General features: G+C 43.9%; 1 protein-coding gene across 2 annotated transcripts in view; it reads right to left on the bottom strand.

The window, feature by feature from the left end:
* Window positions 1-18515, bottom strand: part of CLASP (CLIP-associated protein) — a 59958-nt gene extending 41443 nt beyond the window's left edge. For both annotated transcript variants that reach the window (XM_087375328.1, XM_087375336.1), the window contains exons 1-3: window positions 17811-18515; window positions 7127-7282; window positions 6919-6981 (exon numbers count right to left, since the gene is read on the bottom strand). In XM_087375328.1, the coding sequence (XP_087231454.1) occupies window positions 6919-6981; window positions 7127-7282; window positions 17811-18143 (552 nt within the window). In that variant the 5' untranslated portion in view covers window positions 18144-18515. The remainder of the gene's footprint in view (window positions 1-6918; window positions 6982-7126; window positions 7283-17810) is intronic.
* Window positions 18516-18795: the final 280 nt, after the last annotated feature.

Below are 18795 nucleotides of genomic sequence, written 5' to 3'. Positions count from 1 at the left end.
TCGGCCAGTCTGCACTACCCGACTAGGGAGGGGCAGGGGGCTATATATATGCCCCCCTCAGCCCTCTTTGTTGCATCTTGTGGAGCAGCAGATCAGTCCATTCTAGGGCCTGGCAGAGGAGTAGAGCCAGCGCAATCTTGCACCTGTGGAGCAAGGTAGTGGAGCAGTTCATCCACTCCCTTGTGCTCCCTTCCTTTGGTTGTTGAGCTGTGTGTTCTGAGCTCTCAAGCAACCCGTTGTTTCCGAGGTTTTCCCCAGTTGTAGCAGGGTTTTCTCCAGAGACCACTTGCAGTTCTCCTGTGCCTCTCTCTCCTTTCTCTCCTTCTCAGTGTGTGTGTGTGAGGCATGCTATCTCTCTCTCTCTTCTGTTCATTTCCGCTGCACTTTTCACATAACGGTCTCCAGAGATGGCCATCGTCTGGTGGGCTCACTTGCTTCTCACATGGCGGGGGGGCAAGTACAACGTACTACCTGGTGGGTCCCTTAGCCTTTGCCTCACAGATACGTGACTTTATTGTGCCTCCTCCCCCACTCGATGCTAACCATTCATACCTAGTCTTTTGCATTTTTGCTACTATGCCAGTCACAGGGAGGGTCCCTCCGATGCCCACTCGTGTCCAGATCCACTTTGACTGTGCCCTTGACCCAATCTATGTGAGAAACTTAGCCCGAGAGCTTCCCGCCCTACTTGGAGCCGATGTAGACCTCGCCCACACCTCAAACATCATTGCCTGAGTGGTACAAAATGTCACCACCAAATCTTTCCCCACAACTCGATATGCACATGTCCCCATTGGAAAGATGCCTCAAAACCCTTAGTTCGATGACAAGTGCAAAGAGATGAGAGCTCACCTCATACGTGAGCGAGCCTTAGGCCATCAGACATCACCTGGGGCACAGGGGATCTCACGACAATTGACACATCGTAAGAAGTGGGCTTTCCTCACACAAGATGGATGAGGTGATTAGATCATTTCAAGGGGCAAACCATTGGGTGGGCTTCTATCGAAGGGTAGCCACCTATTCCCATCACAGATCCCAATGCATCCTCTCTCTATAATGTCCCAATGCAAGCACCACCTAATATGTCCTCTATGCCCAAGCCCACTAATTGACATTTGTTCATTGCACATAATGTACGGCCGCACTCCATCGGTAATCGGAGAGCACAGCATCATGAGGGACTACGGACTGAGCACCTCGCACATGGGCAAGAGGTCCTAGCTCCAGTGCTAGCGCAGATGTTCAACCATGGCCTATGCTGTATGCCACGACTTCGCACCTCCTTGGAGAACTATCACCATTGTACCGATACACGGGGCCGTTCCCATTCCAGCTTGCTTCCTGGGATGGCATTCCAAACATTCCAAATGTCGGAACATTGTTCCCTAGGAACTATGGTCGGGACGCCAGAAACTCTACGCTTGCTTTGTAGACTTTCGGAAGACCTTTGACACTATCTAACGATCCTGCCTAAATAGGAGGTTACAGGAGATGTAAAGATTATGATTTGGGAGGTGATGAGCCTATACGAGTCTATCAGAGAGAGAGTTCGTGCCACAAGAGGCCTATCGGATTGGGTTGAGAGCACGATCGCGGCAAAGCAGGGATGCCCCCTTTCACCGATTCTCTTCAGGCTCTGCACGGATGAGATCACATTCTTTATAGACCGCCTAGGAGGCGAGGGATCACTACTCCCTGACCTAGTGAGACAGATACTACTATCTGTGAATGAAATAATCCTGATATCATCTTCAGTAGACGGATTGCTTGGAGGCCCTAGATGTAACAGGACTACTTCTAACTGAAGGTAAATACCACTAATTTGGTAGAACATAATGGGATTAGGGCAGGAAAGTTAGAAAAGCTATGCTGTCCAATATAACAGATCTGATCATATAATCCAGTGAGAGACATGCTGATCTGAAAAAAATAGTGAATGCTGGCTGCAACATATTCATATATGCCATATAGCAAAAGAAAATCAGATCTGCCCATAAAGATGCAATTTTGGCCATAGAAATCAGCTAAGCAAATGAGGGTACTGCTCCACAATTGTAAATGGCTGCCATGAAGACTCCTCATCAGGTAGACCTCTCCATTTGATAAAATATTCCATGTAGGACATGTTCCTCAACACATGATCTCTAAATCCAAGGATCTTCTCAAGTATATACTCAATCTGGCCCTCTTCATCCATAGGAGGTAGCTCTTCCATAACTTGCTCCTTAGGTCCCAAATATTTCTTGAGAAGCAACACGTGGAATACTTTGTGTATTCTAGAGGATGATGGAAGCTCCAACTCATAACCCACTTCCCCAACTTTCCTCAAAACCTTGTAAGGTCCATAATACCTATGAGCAAGTTTAACATTGGTATTACCTTTCAAAGAAGCATGCCTGGACTTATGTAATCTGAGAAACACATAATCCCCTTCTTCAAAATGAAGATCTCTCCTATGCTCATCAGCATAATCCTTCATCCTTGCTTGGGCCCTTACCATATTATCTTTACATTGCTGTAATAGAGCAGTCATGTGAGCCAAATCATCCTTGGCTTGCTGGCTGGTCAATGCTTGATCAATAATGGTTGATGGGACCGAAGCTTTACAGCCAAACATGGCTTCAAAAGGGCTCATACCAATTGAAGTGTGCTTGGTGGTATTATAACAAAATTCAGCTAGATGCAACCATTGATCCCAACATGCTTGGGCTCAAAACAAAAATGCCTTAGATACTCTTCCAACCAGCGGTTAACCCTCTCTGTTTGCCCATCAGTTTGAGGGTGATCTGCTATACTTGGGGTAAGAAGTGTTCCCATAGAACTGAAAAGCTCTTGCCAAAAATGCCCCATGAACTTAGCATCACGATCACTCACAATCTCCTGAGGAAGTCCATGTAATTTAGACACATTCTCCATGAATTGCTTAGCCACCTTGGAAGCTATAAATTGTGTCTTAGTAGGAATGAAGTGGGCAGCTTTAGTAAGTCTATCAACAACCACAAAGATGCTGTTCCAACCCTTAGAGGTCACAGGTAGACCTGTAATAAAGTCCATGCTGATATGTGTCCATTTACATTGAGGTATAGGCAGAGGTTGTAGTAGACCAGCTGGCCTCAACTTCAACTCCCTATTTTGTTGGCACGGCTTACAGCTTTGTACATAAGCAAGAACATCCTTCCAAAGCCCCTTCCAGTAAAAACTCTGTTTTACCTTATCATACGTCTTGTTGAAGCCTATATGCCCAGCCATAAGAGGTGAGTGAAATTCCTGCAAGATTAGCATCTTATAGGAGGAATTTCCAGTAAGAAATATTCTATCATTATACCACAAGAGCCCATTGTGCAACTTGAATTGGGATATTGCTGACAGTCAAGATCTTGCAAGTCTTGGAACATAGCAGCTGCTTGAGGATCATTGAGATACTCTTCTTGAATGCCATGGATCCAATATAGATGACAAAGTACAAGCCCATATCCTAGAAGGAGAATCTACCACAATATTTTCTTTGCCCATCTTATAATCTATGTCAAAGTCAAAGTTTTGCACAATGGATAGCCATTTCTTTGCTTGAGTGATAGAGACGACTGAGATAGAAAATATCTGAGAGTCTTATGATCAGTCTTGACCTTGAAATGGCTTCCATAGACGTAGTGGTGCCAGTTTTTGATTGCATGAAGTATTGCCAACATCTCTTGGTCATAAATGTGGAAACTTGACTCCTTGTCATCCAATTTTCGACTTTCAAAGGCAATAACTCCATGACTCTGCTTTAGAACAGCTCCAATACCCCTTCCACTAGCATCAGCCTCAATTATAAAAGGTTGAGAGAAATCAAGACATATCAAGATACGTGCTGAAGTTAATGCCTCCTTTAATGCTTGAAAGCTCTTATTGGCACTGTCAAACCATTGGAAAGCATTCTTTTTTAGAAGATCATTGAGAGGAGCTGCCAATTTGGCAAAATTGTTGGGATATCTCAAGGTGTATGCCTCAAGCACACCTTGGTTTCTATGTGTGTGTGCTAGAGGCATAGTTAGGTGCCCATAAGCACAATTAGGTGGTGGTAGAAGCCACATAGGATGATTGAGAGAATCTAGGAGCAGATTGAGGAGATGATTGTGGAGCTCAGAGGTCATCAGTGATGTCAGTGATCATGTAAGAGGTACCTACTTAAGGACCTCATCTTTCTTCATTCCATAAGCAAGAATTCTGAGTTTGTGTCCACTCCATGCTTTCTTTTCAGTTTACCAACATGGTATCAGAGCCCTTTGATCCCCCTTGAGCCCATTTCTGCCACATCATCTTCTTCTTCTTCTTCTTCTTCTTCATCTTCACCATTTCTCCTCCTCCTTCCCAAATCTTGCTAAAGCCTGTTCTCCCTCAGTTCTCCACCTTTCTCCAAGCCCTTCCTGCTGGAAATACCTCTCAAAGGGGCGAACCTTTGGCTGCAAGAAATTGAAGCATCTCCATCTCTGCTGGTCGCCATTTCACGCAGATCGTCGAATCTCTGTTCTACGTTTTCCCTGTGCCTACTCCTTCTTTCTCTAATTCCTTTCAGGAGAAGCTTCTCCATACCTTAGGCTATCTTGTGCTGAAATCTAAGCAGCAATGGCTGCATATTCAAGGAGAAAACAGAGAAAAACTAGTCGACTTTGAAGAAGCGAGCTATGGCAACCTGACGCAGAATTGCGCCTCTCCTCCTCAGTCGATCTTCTCTGGTATAAGAGCTTTCTTTTGCTTCAAAAAGCCCCTTTTTCTTTGCTTTGGAGAGTAAGATACAAGCCCTCCAAGTTCAGGCCTCTGTTTTTGACAGTTTTGACAAGGTTGTGAAAGTGATGCTACATTAGATGCTACTTTAGCATTTCTGAGTTTTTGAAGTTTTGAAAAGCATCAGTACAACTATGGCTACAGCTTTGCTTTGAGTTGCTACACCTGGATTTGCTTGGAAAGCTTTCATTTAGCCACCTCTGTGAAGCATATAAGTGAAAGCATCATTGATTGAAATTTGGTCACAAGACTTTGCTACATTGAATGTTTATATTTTGAAGCTTTTCAGTTGTTATTCTAGCCTTGTAAGAGAGAAGACACTGCCCAATACCTGGGTTAGACCCTCTCATGGCTACCATATTGAATATAGATAAGTTCAATGGTAAGGGCTTCCACACATGGCAGATGAAGGTGAAATTTGCATTGATGAGGGAAAACCTCTGGGGACTTGTCAAACCGGCTTCAACTTTTTCTTCAACAGCCTCCAATGCTGGAGAATCCTCAGCTCCGACACGCCCGGCAAGCGATCCCGCTAGAGAGGAGAAAGCATATGGCATCATTGCTCTTGCTTTAGGAGATGATTATATTCATCACATCTCTGACTTAGAGTCTCCTTCAGAAGCTTGGCAAAAGCTTGACATCTAGTCGGCTGTTTCCAAGGAGTTGTCAGCCTATATAAACCCCCCTCTAGCTCTCCACACATTATCACATTCATTGAATCCCTTCAGCAAGGCAGCGGACTAGAGAGTGGTGTGGACTGTTCTACAGTACAGATCTAAGCATAGTAATCATCTAGGATTACTGTTTTGTACCCAGCACCTTGGCTGGAAGTTTTGTGCTCTATTGAGAACTGTTGTTCCCACTTTTGTGGATGAATTAAGTCTGAGTTGTCTCTCTCTTCTTCTCTCCCATCTGCTCTGTCTCTTTGGGAGTGTGTCTAGAGTGATTGGACAGGGTTTCTTGGACTATTCCGCACATGAGGTTTGGATGTTTCGTACCTTGTTTCTCTGACACCCAGGCTCTCTAGGACCTACTCAAAAAGAATAGAAACTTTACATAGGAGCTAGGGGTTAAGATTTAGACATCTTACCCCATACTAGCTGAGACAGGTATGATATCTCTCGAAGGGAGAGCATTATGCCAATTCATGGCCTACCTCGACAAGGTTCAGAAGATGGATGCCAGTAGCATACCACACAAGGCAATGGAAGCTACGGAAATCACTGGACATAGAGGGGATGAAATGGATGGGATTATGGGACATAACGGCTGCTTATATACCAGACGATACATGCGAAATCAGGGAGTTAGTGATGCAGAAAATGCTACAAACGTTATGGCAAGAACCGGGGGCAAAAATGTAGTTTTCCAAACAGGAAATTAATCCGATGGACAGCCATGGAATGCAAAAACACCTCGGGGAAGACATATCAATGTTTAAAAGGCATCTAATCTGCAAAACCAGAACCCACTCACATGATCTAGAGGTGGAGAAGGACAGGTAGGCAAGACCCAAGGTCCCAGGAGAGGATAGAATCTACAAAACCAGCCCCACCGGAGAGCTAGAAAATGAGCAGCATGTACTCCTAAGGTGTCGATCTTATGCACACATTAGGGAAAGCTATGAGGACAGCTTAAGCAACCTGAAAAATCTGTTGGGAGCAGCCAGCCAAAGAGCTAGGAAGCTACTTAAAAAGTCTTGGAACACCACAACAAGGTACTTGGACTAGCACACAGGCTAACTCGACAAGTACTCACTACATAGCAAATTAGTAGTGTTTCCTTTCACTAGATGTAAAAAGACCACTATTTGTTAATAGTGATCACCAGTCCCATAGACCCTAAAGGGTCTCATGCGGACATTAATACAACCTCTCTCTCTCTCTCTCTCTCTCTCTCTCTCTCTCTGCGGAAACTCTTGGAAAATAGATCACCATGTCCTATCCATGATCCTGTTCTTTGGAAGGCCTTGCCAACACACTCTACAAATGTCCCTGACCAGCCCATGCCCGACTCAATGGGCAGGCCCCACCCCACAAGCTTCACACTCTTCACCACAGCTCGCTTGCAAGAAGCCATCTTCAAGCAAAACTCCTGACACATAATTGGAAGATACTCCGCCCAGAATTTTCAACATTTCCTTCATACCTCTAAACAGACCATTGCTGCTTCCCTGGCATTGCTGTTGGAGTCTTCTAACAGCTGCAATACCTGCGAGTAGTTGAAATATTGTAAGTCATTTCTGAACCAATCAGAAATTAAATGAACAAGGAATTCCCTAGAAAAAAGAGTTTTCTGTTGCTCTCATGTCTTTCAAGTGGCAGAAACAGATAATTAAAGTGTTACATTGTCTTACCGATGGCAGAAGCAAACGTTGAAAAGGAAGCTCTGTTGCCGCAAAGAGATTGATTGCGGATGCCACTGTGCGTGCAAACTCCTCTCGAACCCTCCAATTTTTGTGCACCCAAGCATAGCTTCCAGCTCGCTCTACAATGATGGTAGGGGAGGAAATCTGAAAATACAAACCACGAAACATTAAAAGGTTCACAAGATGATAGATGACAGCCTTTAAGGAAAGAATAGATTTGACGCCCATTTAATTTTGCAAGTATAACAATTATGAATCAAGGATACATTTTACAAGAATTTTGTTCACATTTATGAAAGCACTACCTACCTAAAAGCGTGTGCAAGATTTTGAAGCTCAATCTTGTTCAAAATTCAGAAAAAAAACTCAAAATACACCTTGAATACCTAATTCCCTTATGTGTACATGAGTTCCAAATGTAGGGATCTCATTGGGTTTGAGCCATTGGATTGCATTCATCTAAAGATTGCAATAGCGCAGAGAATATCTATTGTATGGTATACCCACAAGCCCTACAGAGAGACCAGATCATCATTTGTAGTCCCGGTGAGCACACCATGCCAAGTGAACATGTACATAGGATGGATTTCTCTAGGATCTCCGCAGGTTTAAGGGGGACACGTCCCATGTACGTCTTGGAATAAATCAGTGCTTTTATTGGCGGGGTAGAGTCAATGAGAGAATAGCAACCTTAGTCATTACCTCTCAGTTAGCTCACAACATTGCATCTGCTTACTAAATTGAAGATTCAGTAACTGAAGAGTTACATCAAGTCTTTACTACACTTTCAGTCAACTCAATGTGAATTAGAACAACCACTACTCCTTCAATCCCGCCTCCAAACAAGTAGGTTGTTTATAATATGCTTGCCCTTCCTCTATCAACAAGAGGTCCATCCATCAACAAGACTTTGAGCAAAGCATCCCATCAACAGGAAAATGCCCAAGACCAAAATATAACAAACTATCTGTTGGGTGCGGGAAGCAATGGAATGGGAATGGTTGCAAGGGAGCAAACAACAAGCTGAAGGAACACAAAGTACTTGCAAATGGATAATGAGAAAGTACAGAAGGATGGCCTATATGGCCCCAAAGTCAACCATATGGTTGACAAATAAAGTCAACCTAAGGGTTGACTGAGTCCTAAGACTAGCTACAAGGCCATACCAGGGCTAAGTGCTAACAAACCCCGCTCCATGGTATGGCTGAAGTATCCTTGATACATCTCAGGTATACCTTGAAACTATATTATGGTTGCACATATTTGTCCAAGAAGGATATAGCAACCTATGACAGTACAAGGAGATCAAAATCATGCAACAAATGGTGCCAAGTGTAAGGCATGTCGAAAAGCCTCAAACTGGGGCCATGGTAAAGCCTTCGTGAAGAGACCTACTAAGTTGTCCTCCGTGGGAACATAGGACAACTGTATGTCTCCAGCTGACAATCGCTCTCAAACATAATGATAATGAACCTCAATGTGCTCTGTGCATGCATGAAACACTGGGTTTCTCGCAATAGCCAAAGCACTCTAGCTGTCAGTGTGGATGGTAGTAGAAGTTGGATGGCTGAAGTTGGATGGCTTACGGAGCCAGACACTCTCTACTGTAGCTGTGAAGATTGCCCTATATTCAGCTTCACAACTGGAAGTAGCAATTGTAGGTTGCTTCTTGCTGAACCATGAAATGCATGAAAATCCAAGCATGAAATAGTTGCCACTGTGGGACACTCGTGTCATAAGAACCTGCCCAATCACTATCCATCAAAGCATGCAAGACCACTGGAGACTCAGCACCATAGAACAGTCCCAAATTTTGTGTGGCCTTCAAGTAATGGAAGACCCGCTTCACTGCTTGCCAATGCTATGTACTAGACATGTGCATGTACCTGCTCAACTAAGAGACGGCATATTGAAGATCAGGCCGAGTATGACATATTTTAAATAAATAATTCAGCCCACAGCCTGCTGATAAAGGGTGGCATCAAATGGTGCACTCCCATCCACAGAGGAGAAACGAAAGCCAGGCTCCAATGGTGTAGAAACTGGCTTGCAATCTTCAAACTGGAAGCATTCTAAGAGCTGTCCAATGTACTTGGACTGACTCAACATATGCAAACTGATGCCCAAGGAATAGTGCAACCATCCCATATCTGTCATGGCAAAAGATTTTTGCAAAGCTGCCTTGAAATCTGCAATTTTCTGCAAGTCTGGAACAATGATGAGCATGTCATCCACATATAGAATCAAATCAAAAATTATAATTCACTCTTCCGGACATAAAGAGTAGCCTCCATAGGGCAGTTTTGAAACCCAAGGCACAGGAAAAAAGAATGTATCTTGGCATACCACACCCGCAAACCATAAAGAACCTTTTAAGCGGCATACCTTAGTTTCAGACCCTAGAAGTTCAAATCCTGGAGGCTGAGTGACATAGACCTCTTCCACTAAATCCCCATGAAGGAAGGCGGTCTTGATCACCAACTGATGGACCTCCCAATGCCTGTCAAATGCAAGAGCGATGACACATCGAATGGTCGTGATGCGTGAAGTGGGAGCAAATGTCTCTTCAGAGTCAATACCATGCTGCTGGACATAACCTTTTGCAACAAGGCGAGCTTTGTAGCGATCAACACTACCATCAGCTTTGCGCTTCAATTTGTAAACCCACTTTGTGCCAATGGCACACTTGCCTGCAGGCAAATCACACAAGTCCCATGTGTCATTTGCTTGAATGGAATCAAGTTCAGCTCTCATGACCTGCATCCATTAAAATGCATCTTTGTGACATAAAGGCTCCTCATTCCAGGCAGTGGCAATCAAAGCAACATTCAGCTCAAGTAAATTGCCATGCATTTGTTTTTGTTCCCCTCTAGTGCGCGCAACCAAGGGCGCATCTTGCTTGCTGTCCCTAAGGTATCCAAAAGCCAATGAGGGACTGATTTTTACTATCTCATGACAGCCCTATCCTCTTGAACTGCTTGCTCGATAGCATGGCCATCTGGCGGTGAAAAATCAGGCTAAGCAGGAGCAACGAGAGGAGGATTGGAGCTGCTAGAAGGTTTGGAGCCACATGGAGCTCTGCACTGTGTCTTCTATATATGTGAAAGGCGGAATAGAATCAAGCACATCAAAGGCTTCCACCGAAGGTTGTGTTTTACAGTCCAGCCAAGGTAAAGGGGCATGCTCATCTAATACCACATCCCTACTGACAATCAACTTGCCTATGCTAGGCTGAAACAACTTGTAACCTTTGCTTTGTGAGCTGTAGCCAATGAAGATGAATTTGACAGCCTTATCATCAAGCTTATGCCTAAATTGAGAGGGTACATGCACATACGCAAGAGACCCAAACATCTGCATGTGAGAAATGACAGGCTTACGACCTGTCCATGCTTCATAGGGAGTCATGGTCTTCAATGCCCGCGTGGGTGCTCGATTGAGCACATAGTTGGCACACATAATCGCATCCAACCAGAATTTATTGGGCAAAGACTTTCCATTAAGCATGCACCTGCCCATTTTCCATTTCGGTTCTATTCTTGCACTCGGCAAGTCCATTTTGTTGCGGAGTGTAGGCCACTATGCACTGATGAATGATACCCCGGGCTACTAACAGTTTAGAAAATGCTCGGGACAAGTACTTACCCCCCTATCGGTGTGGAAGGTCAAGAGTTTCTCCCCACTCTCATTCTCTACCAAGGTGATCTGATGTTTGAAGCAAGAGAAGACATCTGACTTTAGCTTCATGGGATATATCCAAGTGAACCTGGTGAAGTCGTCTATAAAAAACAAAGTAATAGTACCCCCCAAGTGATGCTGTCCGCATCGGTCCGCACACATCACTATGTACGAGATGCAACTACCTAGATCCACCAAGGGTCCCGTCCTTGGGAAATGGAAACCTATGCATTTTGCCCAACAAGCAACCCTCGCATACATGTTTTTTAAGTGCATGCATGGGTGGAACATCTACAACCACGTCATGTGAATGCATTTTCACCAAGCTGTTGAAGTTGAGATGTCCCAATCCCTCATGCCATAGATTTGTATGACAAATTACAGATTCAGCCACAGCATTAGCTTCTATAGCAGCCTGCTAGCAGTGCATACATGTCAAGATGATATAGCCCTCTTGCACGTGTTTCAGTAAGTACAAAATAGTTGTCGTACTGATTATCATTAACCACATTCTTTTTGATGGTTATCGCTGTGTATACCTTTGTAAGACTAGAATAAGTCCAATCATACAAATTTAGAATTTTTGTTGTTCTAAAGATCAAAAATCTACAAAGAAAATAAAAGAGAAAATGAAAGAGAAGAAAAAAGAGGTAAACAAAAACTTTTATGAAAAACAAAAGGAAGACATACTTAGCAAGCAAAACAACACTTATGTCGTCATCAGTGCCCAAGCATAAGCAGCTATATTGGGTTTCTAAAGACCCGTGGAGTCTCTTGGGCAAACCCAGTGCTTACTAAAATACGTCAAATAAACAAAAGAGAATGAAAACAAGAAAAAAAGAAGAAACGAAGCAGGTGACTCAGTAAAAATAAACAAACAAGTCAAGAAACAAAAACTTCCAAAAAACTAGAAACTCTCTCTCTCTCTTATTTAAAACATGAAAAGCTAAATGGCCCTTTACACTTATGTATCGTTTCTACAAAGAGGCAAAAATACGTTTCTAACTTAGAAAGCACAAGTATACTCAAACAAACTCTCTTTTGAAACTAAAAGAAAAATGGCTATTCAGCTCCCCGCTTTTTGTTTTCAGCTTATGTTCAATCATTCTAAACAAACCTAAGGCCGAAACACCATAGATAAAAGACTTCATATCTAAGAATGTGCGAACTTTTATCATTATTTTACTCCTTAGTTGTACAAAGGCGGGAAAATCTATGGAATTGGGAAGAAATGACTCCATATTTTGCCAAATCAAAAGAACTCTGAAGCCATGTGTGGAGATTGCTGGGATAGAAATCAGATTCTTTTTTATACTTGGAACATATAAAACTTCCACAAGTGGAATGGTATCACCTGACACTGCAGTGACAAGCACTTGACCAATCCCTTTCACGGGAAATGCTGCATTATTTGCACAAGTGATTGTGCCCCCCTTTGGAACACCACTCAATGAGTGTGAGATTTTTGCAAGAACTGATGTGCTTGGAAGCACCACTATCAAAGTACCAGTCTGAGACAGAATTTGAGGCCGCAAAAGCTGAATCATGCAAAGTAGGATTATAATGACACCCCACAATAAATGCCCACTCATCATGAGCAAGATTGGATGCCTCTATATTTGTGACATTAGCAGCTGGAGTATTTGTGACAACAAGACCTTGCTGTCCTGGCTGTCCATGCTTCTTCTCGCAAGCAATACGCTTCCAGCACTCAAAGATGTCATGACCTGGTTTCCTCCAATAATTGCAGCGTTTCTTCTTCTTCCCATTGGCAGGAGAGGAAGAGGATGAGGTACTAGATGTAGGTTTGGGCTTGCTGTCATTTTTTCCCCTTTTTCCTTTGCCCCTGTGATCTGTAGCTAAGGCTTGATCTCCATGAGTGAACGCAGCAATGTTTTGGCGACTCTACTCCTCCTATAGGAGTAGGGAAACAAGTTGATCAAAAGAATAGTGGTTGGTGTTACCCATGGCCACTAGTCAAAGTGTTGTAGCAAATCCCTGATATGAGTCAAGAAGCCCATCAAGTGTGGTAGACAACCTATGAGTCTGGTACAATCTCATCAACATTGATGAGCTGCTCTTTGAAGTCTTTGACCTGTGTCAAATAGGCGTCCATGCTGCCCCCTTCATTCATCTTAACATTGTCAAGCTGTCTGCGCAAATAAGCAACTTTGGCCTCATTGCATATATGATAAAGACTGGCCAAAGTGTCTCATGCAGCCTTGGCTGTTTTGCAAGACCGAATGTGAGGTATAATAACTCTCTTGCAATTCATGACAATCACTGCATGTGCATGTCCATCTCACTGATCCCAACAAATCTGTTCTTGTGTTGGAGAGTCGACGGCAGGCACGGAGGGAGTAGTGGCAGAAGTGGCAGAAGTGGCAGAAGTGGCAGAAGGGGCTTGTGATGAAGAGACAAGTCTAGTCTCCGATCCAAATACAATTCCCCAAAAGTTTCTGGAAACCAACAGGTGGCGCACCAAGTTGGTGCCACCAAGCTTGTCCTCAGCAACAAGCATCCCAAAAGATTCATGGTTTGCCATTGCAAATGAAAACAAAAGTGCTCTGCAAATGAAAATGACAGCAAATGTCTACAAAGATGGCTTCTCAAACACTGAGCAAAATGCACAAGCTGTCCCCAAAAATTGACCCGCAAGAAAATATAAGTGCAATCACAGGACCCCCCTGCTAATAGCTGTCTTTCAAATGACCAGTCCAAATCAAAGGGCAAAGGTCTGCAAATCTGTTCAATGCAAATCCGAGCTGAATCTGTCCCAAATAGTGGCTGAATGCCACAAATGTCAAAGGACAAATGGCTCAAATTGAAGGGCAAATGCAAATAGAACCCAAATTTGGCTGTGTCAAGTAAAGAATGCTGCAGAAATCAGCAAATTTGGCAAAAGCCCCAAGTTTGGAGAGGGCAATTATGCCAAATTGGTAAAAGCCCCAAAATAAGCTGTAATTTTGCAAATGTGACCAAAATTTGCTGCAATTTCTTGTGAATGTCACTGAAAACCCCCAATTTCATATCAAAGCAACCAAATGTCTTTAGCAAATGTGACGAAATAACTTGCAAATCTGAAACTATTCCGCAATGTACCAGAAATAGATCCAAAATCCCCCAAGTTGGAGTTGAAATGGAGTCAAAAATAGGGCAAGTACTGCAAAAGCCCCAAAATGTGACCAAAAGGAGCAAATGTCACTACAAATTTCCGCAAATGTGACACAAAAGCCCCAATTTCTAGAGAAAAATCACCTCAATGTCACTGCAATGTGTGCAAATGTGACATAAAAGAGGGTGAAATGCTTCAAATCCAACTGTACTAGGTAGATCTGAGTCAAGAGGAAGCAATCCCAACCAAATGGTGCTAGAGTAGGTTGGAGCAGCTGGAGGAAGGACCGAATGACTGAAAAGAGTCCAGATCTCAGAAAAAACCCTCAAAAAACAGTACTAGGTAGATCTGAGTCAAGAGGGAGCAAATCCTAGCCAAATGGTGCTAGAGTAGGTTGGAGCAGCTGGAGGATAGCCCGAATGACTGAAAAGATTCCCAATCTGAGCAAAAAACCTCAAAAAAAGAGGCTGAAATGCTCGAAATCAACTTTTGACAAGTCATACAGATTCTTGGCAGCGTTGCGCGCGTGTCCATACAAACATCCGTACAACTGTACGTACCCCCAAAAAAAAAAACGGCTGAACTAGTGCGGGACAGGGTCAGTGGGACACGGTCAATTGTATGCGGGCAGCTCAGAAATTTTAAAAAACGTCGAAATCAGACCTCCAAAAGTCAAAAAACAGTCGTTGGAATGTTTTTTCTGCTCCAAAAAAAGGTTTCTGGCGATGAAATTAGGCACCAGACTGAGCTGGAGTAAATTGGCAGGTAGGAGCAATGGGAGAGCACAAGGGGAGGCAAGTAGGAGCAAAAGAACATGCTCTAATACCGGGTGCGGGAAGCAATGGAATGGGAGTGGAGTGCAAGGGAGCAAACAACAAGCTGAAGGAACACGAAGTACTTCCAAATGGATAATGAGAAAGTACAAAGGGGTGGCCTATATGGCTGTGAAGTCAACCATATGGTTGACCAACGAAGTCAACCTAAGGGTTGACTAAGTCCTAAGACTAGCCTACAAGGCCATACCAGGGCTAAGTGCTAACGCTATCACCATCAACTAGTGAATTCCCATTACCCACAAAGAGGATTTCTTTAAAGCATACTGGTCATCTTCATCCTCGAAAGCAGATGATTGTTCAACTGCTAATAACACATCTGTCGCATCCGTTAGTCTTCAATTGCAATGCTAGCCTTGCCCTTAACATCAGGTTTTAACTCGTTTTCCCTCTTCAAGTCTTCACCATACCTTCTTTTCCAACACTTCTCTGCCGTGTAATCCACTCTTTCACGATAGGGCATGTAATGTTAAACCTTCCTTGTAACTCTAGAGTGCTTCCTGTCATCGTGCACATAGAATTGCTTTCAGGTCATCTTCATCTACTTTCCCACTGAGTTCTTCAAGCTACTTCACCACTGACTAAAGGCATCAAGATGAATGCCAAGATCTTCATTCTTAATCATCTTTAGGCTATGCTTCAGTAATGATTTTGCATGATTCTCTTTAGTGCTGAATAGTTTTCCCACTTGCTCACTATTGTTTTGCCAAAGTCAAGATGACTAGCATTGCCTAGTGCTCTTCCCAACGTCCAAGAGCTTCTAGCTCTTGCCATCCCACATGAATTCTTTCTCAGCACCAAGTATTGAGAGGTCTCTTTTCTTTGCCAGAGGTGGCCGGCCAAAGACTAAATGAAAGAAAATTTATGTCATTGAAGACCACTTGTGCTGGTGACATTTCCGCTAAGTCCATGCTAATATCTGAAGACTCTGGGATTTTAGAGTGACAAATTTCAGAAAGAGAAGTTCGGAGGTGAGGAGCCATCATGTGCTAAAGGACCACACTGGAGCTTCCCTCTAGCGGCAAAATGAAGAGCCCAAGTCTTATAAGGACACAAGATGTACTAAAATGGCCGGCTGCTACAAAGGCAGAGATTGAAGCCATTCTGAAAAACCACACCTGCGTCTTGTTGGAAACACCTATCAAAAAGAAAATATAGGTACCAAGTGGGTGAACAAGGCAAAGTACAAATTCGATGGGAGTCTAGATAAGTACAAGGTGAGGCTCATGGTCAAAGGATACGCTCACACGGAGGGTAAGAAATCAATCAGGCCTTTGCCCCAACAACATTAATGGCAACCATACACGCAGTCATTGCTTTGGCTGACCATCATGGATAATTCATTTTCTGGATCCTAATCAGATGGATTTTAGGTTCCAAGTTCAGGTGAAAAGGTATGCAGCCTTAGGAAAATTTTATACGGGCTGAACCGAGCAAGAAACAGCCAAAAACCAAAATGGGAAGAATTAGCACCCATGACATAGGGGCTGTTACGAAACGTAGAATTGAGTTACCTACGACAACCCTAGGTTGGGGACTTTGTTCTAAGGTCAGGACACCGAGGCCTATACATGCCGCTTGGGAACTAATTGCTGAAAGCCTTGAGGGCTGACGTCTCTCATGGGGTTATACTTAGACACAATCGCGTTAAAGTAGATTAGTGGGAGATGACTACATGTGTCATCTTTGGGGGATGTGTTATGGAGCAGACACAATCGCGTTAAAGTAGATTAGTGGAAGATGACTACATGTGTCATCTTTGGGGGATGTGTTATGGAGCGTATGTTAGCCAACTCAACAAAGGTTCTATTATCACCAACTCCCTTGTCAAATATAGCAAGTGAAGCTGTACTTGTGCCATAAAAAGAGAACATCCTTGCATCAAGTACTACCGGACACGTTCAACTAAGCCCTATGTTGCCTCATCGTAAAAAAACTTCAGAGGATCCCTTGATCTCCATATTAAGACCGTGTTCATCCTTGCGTTACTCTTTGACTCTTGAATCAGCAATCCCACGAGAGTACCAACATCAAGATCCACGCTTGAAGATATCTTGAACTATATGGCCACCCATTGAGGAGCAATCGTATAAAGGCCTCAGTGATCTATTCTCCAGATCTAAATTAGTTAGATTAACATGGTGCACTTCCAATATCATTTAGACCCATTGATTTTTTCAATGGATCTAACGACTCTTTGACTCTTGAATCAGCGATCCCACAATAGTACAAGCAGACTCCCACGCCTGACGATATTTTGAACTGATGCCATGCAAATATGGCCACCCATCTAAAGGCAACCGTATAGACTACAGGGAGGGCCTCGGTGATTTACGGGCAGAAATCCTCCCGATTTGAATTGGATAAATGATATCCTAAAGGAGCAGCACTTCCAATATCATTTTTACATCCATAAGAATCATCATCGAGTCGTTAGATCCATTTTAATTACAATCTGCATGTGAAAGCTATCCCAACCTTATGTTGCTCGCAGACTGACCGTTTATTGAGGATACGCTATGCCAACCAGGATCCAGCCTGTTTGTTGAGGAACAGAGTTCTCATACGCATGAAGGTTTGATTGAACTCCAAAAGAAAGAACAATATCAGGTCAGCGGCGCGCCATATGCATACTCCAAGTCCGGTGCCCCATCACATTAGTTGTGGAAAACTCAGCATAATGGAAGCCTGTACTCAAGGGCGAGACAACCGGATGCAGTCATACTGTCCCTTTAACTGAGCCCTCAAGCCGTTACGAGCGCATTCACGCGTTCGAAGCGTCGTGTCGAAGGACAACTTCCTGGCTGAAGACAATTTAAGCCGGAGACACGCGCATTTCCCTGTTGATTGGTGAAGTAACAGTTCGATCGTTTCCCATGCCGACAAATAACTGAATTTTATATCTGGTTTGTCTAAACTGATGTTCAACAGCCCTGCAATCGACCAGCTCCAGGCGAATTGTGTAATGCCAATAAAGCGCTATTGGTCTCCTTAATTGATCAAATATTTTCTGTGATTAAATTTGCAGACTAAGAATGGAAACTACCTCCATCAGAGCCAGAAGAAGGCGTCGACCGGCATCTCGCACTGGTTGCTTGCTATCCCCCAACCGCTCCACGATCGCAGGCAGCAGTATGTTGAAGTGCAGCTTCAAGTGCTCGCTGGCCAGAGCTGCTGCGGAAGCAAGAGCCTGCAGAGCGCCCTGACAGACTCTAAAGTTGTTGTCTTTCAGAAGTCCCAGCGACGCATCGACGAGACTTCCGACTTCCGTCGCGGTGAGGCTGCGTCTACTCTGCTCAAGAAGAGTCTGCAGCCTCTCGACGCCAGCCATCCGTTCCTTGGTATCCTTGGAGAGAAGAAGTTCTAAAGCTTCCTCCATTGCGGCGGGTAAGCAGAACAAGGACCATAAATGGAGAAGAAGAAAGGCCAAGCAGGAGGGAATTGAGCATCACCCTAGGAAGGGAAGGGGGGGGAAGGGAGGAGGGGAGGTGATCATGGCAGAGAGGGAATGTCGGAATGAGGGAGGGGGGAGAGGAGCGATCGGAGGGAAGGGGGGTAGGGTTGGGGGGGGGGGGGGAGCTCGATCTGGATGGATCGGGGAGGAGGGAAAGGAAAGGGTGAGAGATACGAGGAAGGGAGGGGGAGGGAGAGCAATGCAGGAGGAAAGGGAGATGGGGTGGGAAGAAAAGTGCAGAGTGAAGCAGAGAGAAGGTTAGGGAAAAAGGAAAGCAGTTTGTGAAGAATAAGAACCCCAAAGTGTACACCACAACACCACCCCAAAAAAAAAAAACTCACGACGACGAAGAAGAAGTAGTAGAACCGGAAATAACAAAAATTTTATTTCTCATCATTTACCCCTCTCATCAAAAGTTTACTCCGTCTCCTGTTCTTTGTATAAGACTGCAAACTTGCTGTTGTTGTTGGTGGTGGTGGTGGTTGGTTGGTGCAACTCCAAAAAATTAACAATTAAAATTTATACAAATTGAAAACACAACCTCGTCCCCCCTAAAAATAAATTTTTTAATGCAAAA

The sequence above is a fragment of the Dipteris shenzhenensis genome, chromosome 1 (genome assembly GCF_047967505.1).
Source record: "Dipteris shenzhenensis isolate YYH24624 ecotype China chromosome 1, Dip_SZ_1.0, whole genome shotgun sequence".
Lineage (NCBI taxonomy): Eukaryota > Viridiplantae > Streptophyta > Polypodiopsida > Gleicheniales > Dipteridaceae > Dipteris > Dipteris shenzhenensis.
This window is presented reverse-complemented; position numbering and strand designations above follow the sequence as displayed.